This window comes from Dermacentor andersoni, chromosome 1 (genome assembly GCF_023375885.2).
Source record: "Dermacentor andersoni chromosome 1, qqDerAnde1_hic_scaffold, whole genome shotgun sequence".
Classification (NCBI taxonomy): Eukaryota; Metazoa; Arthropoda; class Arachnida; order Ixodida; family Ixodidae; genus Dermacentor; species Dermacentor andersoni.
In genome coordinates this window covers 219,666,220-219,679,210 of record NC_092814.1, presented here as the reverse complement: position 1 = coordinate 219,679,210, position 12,991 = coordinate 219,666,220, and the positions used below count along the sequence as shown (strand labels likewise).

At 48.2% G+C, this 12,991-nt stretch overlaps 1 protein-coding gene across 1 annotated transcript in view; it reads left to right on the top strand.

Moving 5' to 3' along the window:
* The window catches only part of LOC126547917 (protein Wnt-8b-like), a 37,241-nt gene that overhangs the window by 7,317 nt on the left and 16,933 nt on the right, over nucleotides 1-12,991 (top strand). The window contains exon 3 of the mRNA XM_072288260.1: nucleotides 1,681-1,806. Coding sequence (XP_072144361.1) covers nucleotides 1,681-1,806 — 126 coding nt within the window. The remainder of the gene's footprint in view (nucleotides 1-1,680; nucleotides 1,807-12,991) is intronic.

Here is a 12,991-nt window from a genome sequence, read left to right as displayed (position 1 = left end):
GTGTGTATGTGTGCACGCTTCGACCACTTAGAAAAACGTATCCCGAAGTTTATTTTATGTACATCACTGGGCAGGTGAATTACGTGCCAAGGCGGGCATCACTTGCAAGAAAGATGAAATAAATATATACATTAAATGAACCCATTACGTCATTTAACTTTCTCATTATAAACGTTACTGCACATGTTTATAATGAAAACTTGAATGTAATAGTCCCAACAAAGCCTAGTTTCTATTTTCTACTTTTCAAAGTGGCCACCTAGATCAAAATAGCTGCTGTAATATTATTCGTAAAGCACGCGAGACCGCCAAGTGCGGCTCGCGGACCCTGCCTCCCCCTCACATAACGTCGTGGGACGGCGTTCGATCGATTTGATCTTTAACAACCAATGAGCTTTAACGCTGGACACTCAAATGTAACAAGCGCTGTGGGTAATATCTTTAGATTCAATCATTATATTTCAAGCGGCCATGTTCACTTCGGCGCAACGAGGACTGCTTCCGCTGGGGATTTTAATCTGTTCCGTGCTTATAATACTCATGGGGAAAGATTATGCAGTTTGCGGGCACTAAAGCTTGGAATAATATACGTCCAGAACTAAGAATGGTACAAAACATTACTTTGGAGACAATATAAATAAATAAATAAATAAATAAATAAATAAATAAATAAATACTTTCTTAAGAAAATTGCACAGATTTGACTTCGTCGCCATTTCCCACCTATTAGGTGACTGCCATCTGTGTAAAGTTCCAAGATTGCCTATTTCTTATCTTGTATCCGTTTATTCTTCATTTGTTTATAATTGGCGTTTGTTGCTTCTGTGCACTTGTACCCGGCTTTATTCCGTTTGCTATATGCTCAATACTGTTAGCGTTGTTTTGCCTGCATGTAAATGACTTGAAACTGATTTGTGACTAGTCTATGACTACGGCTGCAAAACAAAAACAGAAAATAAAAAAATAGAAAAAGAAGGGAAAGAAAGACCTTCTAGAAGAATTAAATTCGAATACCAATTAACACCTGCTCAGTTTTATAGCGTTAAAGTTCATATTTGTGTGCCCAGCGTTATCTTACTTATAAAGACAAAACTTTTTTTTCTTGGTAAAAAACATGACACCATACAGCTTGGCTGACATGATATGACGTCAGGCGGCAGGTTTACTCTTATGCGCGCTTCTACGCGGCTGCCGGGAACTAAAAATAATAATAAACAAACAAGCATTACACAGCGATTCTATGAGACCTAATATGCCCATAAAATGAGATAATGCTGCTGGAAAACGTGGAGCGAGGCGCGAAGCGTCGGCGAGATTAAAGTACATCTATGACGTCACGAGCCGTTCTATGTGCAGGAATTTTAAAATATGCGCATAAGAAATTTCAGGCTACACTTTACAGGTTGAAAATAATCAGAAAGCTAGTTCTGGAAATGCATTCTTACTTATACGTACAAGAGTATACGTCGAGCATGGTGACAGTGTAACGGAGTGCAAGTTGATATGTACCTTGAGAGGAAAGATAACGTACACATTATGAAAGTACCCTCACCTCCATATGTTGCATTTGCGTAGGTGCAACCTATCCTGTGCATGTGCAACCCAACTTGTGGAGTTCATGTTGAAGAGTTCTACTGGCAGTCTCGTACTGAAACGTGGAACGTGCTACTCTCTATGCAGCGACCCGAGAGTCTGCTTTCGTCGTCGCCATGGTGAGCGCAGGCATCACACACATGTTCGCCAGGAACTGCAGCCGAGGCCAAAAGAGCTGCAGATGTGACGAACGGCCTCGCAAGAGAGAACCCGGTGAGCATTAAGTTTACAGCGAGCGAGACGATTAACGCCGTTCGCCAATTCTGAATGGTCTATGACATCATCTCATAGTCAGAGAGAGAGAGAGAAGTAAACTTTGTTGGAGGTGTAATTAGTAGTTGAGACCCTGGCAGAGGGGCTAGTAGCGTGGAGGCCACGTGGCCGCGACGCGGTTAGCCCACTCTGCCAGCATGACTTGGAATTCTGGGTCAACCGTCTTTATCGCAAACTGCCAGACCTCGAGCGTGTAGGCTTGCCGAAGAATCGTCCTTGGTGGGGGGTTGGATGGGCACCCCCAAAGTATATGATCTTGGTGCCTACAGTTAGGTTTGAACTCTTGGTTGGAAATTTCAGACAACCTTTTGGGGACTTAGCGCAGATCGAGTCTGTATCCGCCGTAGATACATGGCCTGCTCCCGGGAGGGAATCGTGTTCGGGAACGGACACGCTCTGCGCGAATCCTTGTAGAATTGCGTGAATTCGGGATAGGTGAGGGTGGGCTCAATCCGGCCATCCGGGTCCAGTGATCCCACCTCTCGGTTACCTGCTGGTTCGGCGTCTATGTGAGCTGCTTCGTTACCCGGGTTGCTGGCATGAGCTGCACCCACATTAGATGGATAGTGTCTTGGGGTTTGAGAAGTCTACTTGCAATGGGGCCGGTTGCCCCAATAGAGTAGCTTCTTATGGCTGATTTAGAGGCTGTCACAACGAATTTAACATCAAGTAGGGACGCGCCCATGGCAATTGCGGGCTCTACCGCCTCCACAATGGAGGACGTGTTGACCTTGGCGAAGCTGATGGTCCGTCCGGTACCATCAATGGCAGCGACTATGCAACGGCCATTGCCCGAGCAAGCAGCGTCCACGTAGATGGCCGGTTTGTTTTCAAGACCTCGCCAGAGCGCGTCCGCCCTGGCTTTACGTCGATACGTGTTGTCCTTTTCCATGCTTATGGGGAGAGGGATATTAGTAATTTGGCGTGGATGGGATCAGGAATCGGCAGCGACGCGGGATTCTGCGCCAACCGATTCCAACTAGCGCCCGCGAATTTCCTTATTTCATCGCTGCACCTAGCCTTCTGCCGTCCTCAACTGGGTTTCCCTTCTCTTGGCACCCATTCGGTAACCCTAATGGTCCAACGGTTGTCTAACCTGCGCATTACATGACCTGCCCAGCTCCATTTTTTTCTGTTAATGTCAATTAGAATATCGTCTATACCCGTTTGCTCTCTGATCCAAACCTCTCTCTTTCTCTCTCTTAACGTTATGCCTAGCATTCTTCGCTCCATCGCCCTTTGCGCGGTCCTTAATTTGGTCTCAAGCTTCTTTGCCAATCTCCAAGTCTCTGCCCCATATGTCAGCACCGGTAAAATGCACCGATTCTACACCTTCCTTTTCAATTATAATGGTAAGCTTCCAGTCAGGAGCTGACAATGTCTGCTGTATGCGATCCAACCAATTTTTATTCTTCTATGAATTTCCTTCTCATGATCAGGGTTCCCTGTGATTAGTTGACCTAGGTAAACGAACTCCTTCACAGACTCTAGAGGCTGACTGGCGATCCTGAATTCTTGTTGCCTTGCCGATTTATTCAGCATTATATTTGTCTTCTGCATATTAATCTTCAACCCCACTCTTACACTCCCTCTGTTAAGGTCCTCAATAATTTGTTGCAACTCGTCTGTAGTGTTGCTGAATAGAACAATGTCATCGGCAAACCGAAGGTTGCTGAGATGTTGGCCGTCGATCCTTACTCCTAAGCCTTCCCAGTTTAATAGCTTGAATACTTCTTCCAAGCACGCAGCGAATAGCCTTGGAGAGATTGCGTCTCCCTGTCTGACCCCTTTCCCTATAGGTATGTTCCTACTTTTGGAGAATTAAGGTAGCTGTGGGATCTCTGTAGATATTTTCCAATGTATTTACTTAAGTGGTCTGTACTCCTTGATTACGTAATGCTTCTCGTGCACAGTGCGCAAAATTGTGCGCTGCACGAAACGAGACAAACGCAACAGCTCGCGCGAGAGACCGTCAGCGGGGGTGCGCTGCGCAGCAAAAAAAAAGCGAGCAAAAAAATGCGTCACGCGATTCTCCGGATTTGGTATGGGAGAACGCAGGGAAGGAATTTCGTTTGTGGTTATAGACGGTTTTTTCATGGGCGCCACCATACTGTGTACGCAGTGGCGCCATCTATAGGCAGTCGGCATGCTGGCTTGTGCGAGCGCTCCGTTTTGCATGGCAGGCGGTAGTTCCCGGCGTTTGTTTTCGCGCTCGGGCGTTCCATTTAGTATGACGTGGCGTCTACGTGGAGAACGGTTCTGGGAGACGTACTGAAGTGGTTTAAGTCGGCATGGCCTGACTTTCTGCTGGCGTTGAGGCGGACGGAGGTCGCAGCGCGATGTGTGCGCGCATGTTTGAGCCTACGATTAGCTTTGGAGATCAGCAGTGTGTTTCTGAAAGTTCCATTCGATAATTTGACCTTATTGCTGTATTATCCTCTGGTTGTAAGCTGCGGTTTAGGAACAATGAAACATACGCGACGATGGTAACAGCGTGGGTATCGTTGTGCTACGATAGGAGCTCTGCTGTTACACTTTGAGAAGCGTTCAAACTCTTCGCTGTAGATTACATTGCCTGTCTACTTGGGTCGGTGGACGTGGTTTCTACCCATGAATAAAATAGTTTTGGTCAGTAATAACAGCACACCTTACTTTGTAAATTACACTTGTCATGCAAAGCGACCGTTTACGAACTGCGCGAGCGTCCGAAGTAGTGGTAGATGCTGGATTACAGATATCTTTGCTCTATATAGCACATGGTCCAAGCATGCGACATCAACGTTTATAAACCTATAAACGTTGTGCGGCATGACCATGCGAGGTTTTATTGCGGCGTTATCCAGTCCTCTCTTTTTTTTTTCTCGAGAAAAAGAATGACAGCCGATTTTTTTTTTTTTTTTGCGGTTTTGTTCATCCCGTTCTCTACGACGCACTCACACGTATTACGGAAATTTTGTCCGCACAAATAGCCCTCGCATTCTTTTTATACCATCCCTCTCGGATTTTACGGCTTTACAGGGCAAAAAGGCAATGCCGAAGCACATAGTTTATATATGTATCATGCTGATTCACCAACAGCAGTGATCGCTGTGTTGCCCAAAATAGTTCGCAACACATACACACACCGCGGCTGATGATACGCGTCACATGTTTGCGCCACCAAGAGATATTTCCGCATACTGTAGTTACCGATGCACCGAAAGGCTACACACTGGTTCTCCGATGACCTTTTATGAACGGGCATTGCGTAAATTTCACAAAGTACGAGCTAAAACATCTCGAAATCGTTCCGCAGCACGCGACAGCAATACTTTCAAGCAGCGCCGCACCGCGTCGCACAAGCCAGAGAGGAGGAAAGGCTCGCCGCGCGCCGTTTCCTCCTCGCCCGATGAAAAGGTATTAGACAGGGGCAAGTGGAGAGAGCGTTATGTTGGCGGTGACGCTCGCCTCCTGAAATCATAGGTTCGCGGCACTGAAATATCTAGGTGTCTGCTATTAATGATACAATTTGAAAAAATATAGCGGTAGAACGCTCCCTAGAGGGCACGTAACAACTTCTAGCGTTGTAGCTTTTCGAAGCGAGATCAGGATGCCTTAGAACACGCACCTATAAAGCGAGATATAAGAAGGAAGAAGAAACATGTGCTTGCTGCGGTGAAGCTAGGGAAACAATGGAACATGTTTTATTAAAATGTGAAGATATCTGCCCAGTGGTCGATTTAGGCACCACTGGACTCCTTGAAGCACTTAGGTTCAGCGAGAGCAGGGGGAAAGTATAACCATGTCCGCAATAGAGATTAGTAAGAGGCGATTGGAAGATTGGTGGAAGAAAAGTAGGGAAACGACAAAAAACGGAGACGTACGATAACAAAGTTCGCAATAGGGGGTCAGAAAATTTGGTTATGGACATTCATCGGGCGTTTTTTTTTCTTTCTTTTTTAACCTAGGTAGGATATAAGGCAGTATAATAGCAAGAGCTTAGTGGCGCAACCCACCGCCCCGTTCCACAAGGGACGCTCATAACATCCATCCATCCATCCATCCATCCATCCATCCATCCATCCATCCATCCATCCATCCATCCATCCATCCATCCATCCATCCATCCATCCATCCATCCATCCATCCATCCATCCATCCATCCATCTGTATAACCAAATATTGCTGTGACTTGGTGAGGGGCCCTTTAAAAAGGATCCATGGGTTCTTCTTTCCAAGGTTGCCATTGATGTCATCACAAAGCTGTAGCCATTGCATATTGCTCAGTTGGTTCGAACAGTCCTGCATTTCTTTTTTCCAATTCTGCAAGTTGTTTCTTAAGATCGCGGTTGAATTTGTTGCCCACCTACCCACTCTGAAGGTCCTGCTGTTTCTCCCATAGGGTTACTAATTTTGAGTGGCATAGGACCTTCCTACTCAAGGGGTGCTTCTACTGCTGCATTTTCCGCATCTTGTACGAGGTCCTCGGTCCATGCGGAGAGGTCTGCGATGTCCGTGAGCGGCTTGCGGTTACGCACGTATCGGAAGACATCTCGCTTGCTGTGCTTAACCAATTATTTATTCCTCTTATATCCTTTGGAGGGGATGGGGATGTTAATGAGGTAACGGTCACTACCGATGCAGGTTTCTGTGTTGAACAAGCTGACCCCGTTCGCACTCCATACAAAACATAGATCCGGTGTAGTGCTTCGGCTCACGCTATTGCCGATGTGTGTGTGGCGGTCTGGGTCTGTAACCAGTGCGAGTTCAAACTCGTTGGCCGCGGAAAGTAGGGCATCGCCCTTTTTGCTGCACTTTTGATACCCCAATACAATGTGAAGGGCGTTGAAATCTCCGGTAACTACAAATTGTGCTGTGCTAGCTGCCTTACTGGCCTTCCTCAATAGGGTGACGATTTTATCGGTTTTGTCCCGTGGGGTGCTGCAAACATTATGAATCTATATGCACCTGTTCTGTTTCCGTTTAGGAAGGAGTTATATGAAGATGTATGGAATTTCCTTCTTCTCCAGGTGGATTTGCATAGCAATGAGATTGCGCTGTACTGCTATATGGCCGTGAAGGGCGTGCTGACGGGATTGGTGAATTCATTAAAAGTTGCATATCCTGTAATTTTAACCTGTGTGCCCGTATCCTGAAGGGCCATGACATCAATTTTGGGGTCGAAACTGGCTAATGGGAATTGCAGAGTGGCTCTCTTACGTGTGAATGACCTGCAGTTCCACTGGACAATCTTAGCGGCCGCAGCCATCTTTCTTACTGTATGGTTCTGCCCTGACTGGGGACGCTGAGGCCCTTGGCACTGTATGCCTTGGTGGGGGCGGTGAACTGTTCCTGCGACGGAGTATGCGTTGCCGCTTGGGAAACAGCCTCGCTATTGAGTGTGACATTGATCTTGGCCATATCGTGAGTGAACACTTGTTGAAGACTGCCCAAATTATGTGCGAAATATTGTATGTGCTCGGAGAGGGTGTGGGCCAGTTGAGCGATGGCCGCCTCTAGTTTGTCTACTCTATCCGTGAGCTCGGAGGTATCGAGTACAGTCTCTTCATCGCGCTCGTGTGCCTTTCTCTTGGGACACCTGGGGTGTTCGACCTCCATAGTGTCATTGTTGTCTCTTCGGACGCAGGCCACGATCGCTCGAGTAGCATGTGTTGCGAGGGCGCATTTTTCTGAGTGCCTGTTCTCTATCGTTTTGATTTTTGTGTTTGCAGCTGCCAATTGCTGTTTTAGGTGCTTAACCTCTTCGGCAAGCTGCCTCATCTCATAGAGAAATAACTTTGAAGTTTCACTGCTGCCGTCATACCCTCCTTAAGTTCGCTCCTGCAGGACGAACAGTCAGGAAGAAAAGGAGCGCTTGTTTTTACGTGTAACAGCGAGATATTAGAGTTCAGCATAGTGTAGAGGTGACTGCGCCAAGGACACCGCACGCACTTGGAGTATGACAACTGCAGCCTTGTGCACTTTCTCCCTGAAGCTTATCTGACTGCGATGGCAAGCACCACGATAAAAAAGAACAACTGCGGGGGTACAATGACGTCAGATCGCCTGCCTCGGAAAGGCAACCTTTTCTGACGCCGTCCATTCTACTTTCTCCCTGCCTTTGAGAAAACGGCTTGCGCACGGTCGCTGAACATTTCAAGGCACGGTGTTTGATTTGCGAGAGCTGTAACCGGAAGAAGGGATGTCCTAATCATCCTGCGCCACGCCCTCCACCATTTCCAGCAGCGCTCGAGGCGGCTAAAAATTACCACTCGTCTATCACGTGGCGAAAGCTCTTTTCCTATGAGCCTTCCTTCACATTTGTGTAAGTAGGCTTCAGAACTGTCACGTGACGCTTTCTTTCAGTTTCTGCCCTTCCCGCGCGCCAGCATCGAACATATCGCTGCCCATCGAGCTTCTTTTGTCAAAAGAAGTACCGGAAGGTGTGTCCAAAAATGGCAGTGCAAATGGCGACATCTTGTCACGTTTTCATCAACAATTCTGATCAACTCTCCTCTTCAAAAATGTGCAAAGCTACCTTGGTGATGCTTATGCCGCTATAGATACGTCTACGCAAGCAGATAAGTGCAATGCAGTCGGTCATTACAATGAATGTTTAACAACTGAATACTGGTAAGCGCAATTCCAAGACGGGACAGAAGCACAGGACAAGCGCTAACTCGCAACTAAATTTTATACTGAAGACTTCGCCTACTTAAGTACACAGCAGACCAGGATCGCGCAAGCGCACTGCCCATCAAGCCAACCAATGCATCATATCAAGAAGCGTATAGATTACAGCATCATTTCTAAAGACTGCTTTTTTTTTTTTTGCTACGCAAAACAACCGACGTATCGCTAATACAGGCACTTTTTTTCTTTCTAATATGATATGCCTTCATGATTTCTCTGGCCAAAGCATTGCCACTCTTGCCTAGAATTCGAATACCGTAATGGATGGTGTCCGCTTTGCACAAGCATAATGCCACAGGCATTTCGTCGCCAGCGCTGCTCCTAACGCTTGCGCATGTTGTAAGAGTTGGGGTCGGGCATGTCAAAAGGGGTAGCTAGCCCATGCCGTCGTCTGACTCATCTACGCTGAGGACGTTGTTGAAGGGAGGAACAGGTTCTCATCGAGAACGAAGAGTACTGGGTTTATTTACGATATCTACATGAACAGTAGTGAACATTACATCTCAACAATTTAACATGACTGCATTAAAGCACCACTGAGGAGCCTGAAAAGCCCGCGTAAATCCCCCCTGCCTTCCCTAGACCCCTAGGCCAGGGAAATCTGCCGTCACACCTTCGTCCAGTCAGAGCGTTCAAAGTCACCGAAGGATCCGCCTTGAGGGCGAGGGTGCTCAAAATCACTCCGGCACCTTTATTCACTGAACACAAGCGAAGAAATACCCCCAGGGCACCCGGATCACTGCTCCAAAGAAAGGAGGGGGGGGGGGCGCTTGTAGAGGGGTTGTCACGCTTGCGCGTCTTGGTTCCTGGGTGCCTCTGTCATACGGCCTTGGCGGCTTGCAGTGACCGTGAGGAAGCGGTGTAGAAGGCCTTTTCCAGGAGTTTCTTGCTCTCAGCGTCGGGGTCGGCTGTAGTGTGGCATCCATCAATACTATTCGCCAACCGAGTTGCGCCTTGGTGTCGTCGCTGGTCTGTCCGAGAGGACGCATCGTTAGCTTCACGAAGCGATTTCTCGCGGTAGTGCAGGAGGGGCTGGAAGGTCACTTTTCCACGCTGGCCGATCGAAAGAATGTGTACGTCTCTACTTCAGTGCCTCTCCGCTATGATAAAATTATGTATTTTTGTTAGTGAAGCGTTTTCGTTTCGTTAACTGACAGTGTTTTTCAGATACTAATAGGTCAGTATATAGATAAGGACAAAAGCACATTTCTCTGCTCCCCGATTTGCGTTTTGCTTGCCTGAGGCGCGCAACTGTCGTCTTCACCTAATGCCGCCACCTTCATTGCTTTTTGCCATCAGAGGTAAGATGTCATAGACGCATTTACGTTTCGAAAATAACTGGACATACAGGTATTTACACGCAGTTTTGTGCGATTTAACATTGGATCTTAGCGCATCCAACTCTGCCCCCCGTAAGATTAGAAAGGGGTTTAGAGCCCACGAAGTCAGCGTCACCCTTATGCTAAAGTTATCGTCATATGTGCTATCATCCGCTACGCTGTTCGCGGGGCCCCACTCACTCAGCGCATACAGACTGGAGGGTGTCTTTGTTTGGAGAAGCAGTCCTAACTCTGACAAAGAGGGAGAGCCAGGGGGCTGTTTCCTCGCTTTTCAACGATGGCTCCAAAGAGTCCGCCGAGCAGCCGTCATACGACGTTGTGCTTTCGGGCTCCTTCTTGGAGTGCGTTCGTTAGCATGCACCCGCTGCACATCGTCGTCTTCTTGCAAGAGAAACAAGAAAAACACGCACAAAACAAAGCGCACTTACACGAAATTCCCTGCTAGAATTTTGATCTAGGCCCTGCTGTGACTTGACGAGAAGGAGAATATTACTTACGGACGGCACCATTTCTGCGAGAATGCGAGTGCGTGGGGGCGCTATCACTCCCTGTGGAGATGAAGTCACAGCTCGGTTCACGCTGTCATTGGCTGCGGCCAGACGGCGGTGCGGTTGTCGGACGCGTCGGACGATGAAAATCTGCCCGGTTTGTCGCACGCCGGACGTCCGATCCGGGGCTTCGGCACGGCAAAACATTTCGATTCCGGCTGCCGTTCCGGCGCGTCGGACGCCGGATCGGACACCGAATGGCACCGTGTGTCTCCCGCTTAAAGCTAGGACCGCCGGCAGCGGATTCACCTTACGCGTGAAAACGGCGGTGTAAAAAGCCTCCCACATACGGAAAATATGCACGCTACTAGATGGAGAACGAACTGGTTAGTAGCTTCGCTAAGAAGTGGGTTTAGATGCTGGACGCAACACAATTCAATTCGTGACAAACGGAATAGTTTGGTTATTCAAGCGAAGCCTTCTTTGCTTCTCCCTTCGACTTTCCCACTGATGCCGCCGCCTTGCGAAATATCTCACACACAGGACACCACTCCGATCTTTACTACTGCCACAGATGTGTTGGCTGCTGGCCTTGTTTTCTACGGAATCACACAGTGATACAACAAATATGGTACCTAAATATCCTCATTGCAACGAATATACATCGTTAAGAGCAGAATTATTTTATTGAAGAGATACAGAATAAAAAATCTGTCGCCGAAATTTCCTGCTCCAATGACAGCTATCGCACCGAGAGTGACAAAAACAACACTCATTCTGAGCAAAAATGAGCGAAAATTAATTATTTTAATTAATATTTCTCAAATCGCTGCACCTAGTGACGTCCTCTGAAGGTTCCGGCAAAACCGGATATTGCGTCACACTTACCTGGCTCTCTGCTTCCCGCCTTTTGCGAGCGATCGCAAAGCCTCGGGGTGTCATTGAAAAGGCAGCGCCTCAAGCCTGACGCCGCGCCGTCTGTTTTCCCGAGGAAGCGCAAGCAACAACACGCCAAAGGCGCGTTTGAAAAGAGAAAGCGAATATGTGTAGCTCTGCTATCGCAAACACCAGAGACCAGCGGAGCTGGAGGAAGGCCAGTAAAGTAGGGCTAAACCGCACACGACACATACGAGCACCGGCAACGCGTCCCTACAGCGTCCGCCAAAGGCGTCTACTACGGCGTTCGCGATTCACGTGGCCAAGGCCGTAGTAGACGCCGCGGTTGTCTCCACTCTGTATACGGAGCGGCAGGCGAGGTGGACATCGAGGCACCCTAGCAGCCGCCGGAGAAGAACACCCCTCCTCCCTCGCCTCCAGTACCAGTTGCTACCTCTGATGGAGTGCCACCGGAATATCGTTCGTTCCGGTCGTTGCCGGGCGCTCATCGAAGGCGGAGTCATAATCTCCGCTGATGTCATCATTTTCATTAGAACTTAGCATGTTGTATGGTGCAACGCGGGGAAACAAAACAGCGCACAGCCGGTCAATTCGCCCCGTCGCTGCTGAAGGTAGATGTGACGTCAGTTCCGCCGCCTTGTCGGGAGTGCGTTGCGTGTGACCCGGAGATCTCTCACAAAGCGTAAAAAATAAATCCATCCGCTCAAAAATAGCCAAATAATGACTACACGCAAGAGCAATCGTGTCTTAGGAATGCAATTGTGGCGCTTTCGCAATATTCTTGGATTGTTATACTATATTCCTTTAAAGCAAACCTTTATATACATTTCCCGCAGTATGGTGCGTCTGCGTGGTCCGTCTCTCGCCAAGTAAAATGCCGCTTACTTTTGCACTATATCTCCAAGATCGACTCACTCTTGTCGGCGCGCCGACCCCGGATACAGTGTCATAGTAAAGTAAGCCGATCCCCCGGAGACAGGATAATGCGCGGTCGCGTGGTGGGGGTATTTGCGTCTTGCCGTGTTTCCTGGCAGGCACGTAATTGCTATATACAGTGCAAAACGCTATGCAGAATATAATCATTTGCATGGTATTTAATTAACCGCTTCACGGAAGCTTCGCTTCGCACAAATTCCAACGCGTGGGTTGGATTTGCATACCTTTTTTCTTGTAAAATGCCCTAGGAAGCTGGCACTAGAAAAGCGAATGAAACAGATGATCGCGGTGTCTGCAGATCGGCCAGAGCTTTGAAAGTGGTGGAGGAGTGAAAGCCTGGTAGCGAAACTGGAATTAGTTGTGCGTGAAGCACCACATGAAAGATGCGCACCGCTCGTCTAAAAGTCGGCTGTGTCGAGTTTACCTGCCGGTCGTGGTTGAATAGGAAGAGTGGATCTTAGCTGTGTAAGAAGGTCGGGCTAGGTCAGAGCCACGAGATCCTTCAGTGGCGTCTCTAAAACGTCAATATCTGGCTTCGACTTTCGCAAGTCCACCAGTGCATTGGCGGCAGCGCCGTAAAAGAGAAGGACCCTGCCGTCTCGTTGTACTTGTGAAAGTGGAGTGCTTACGAGTAAGCGAAGCCGAGTGCTAAGAAAATAACGCGAGGGGATTCTAGATAACGTGACGTCGCAGTCAAACCGCTGTCTGGATCCAGCGAGTGTGGGGAGCTGTGGAAAGACGCCTAGGTTGGGAAGACCGAGGACACCGTGATCCCGAGGCACTTTACCAGTT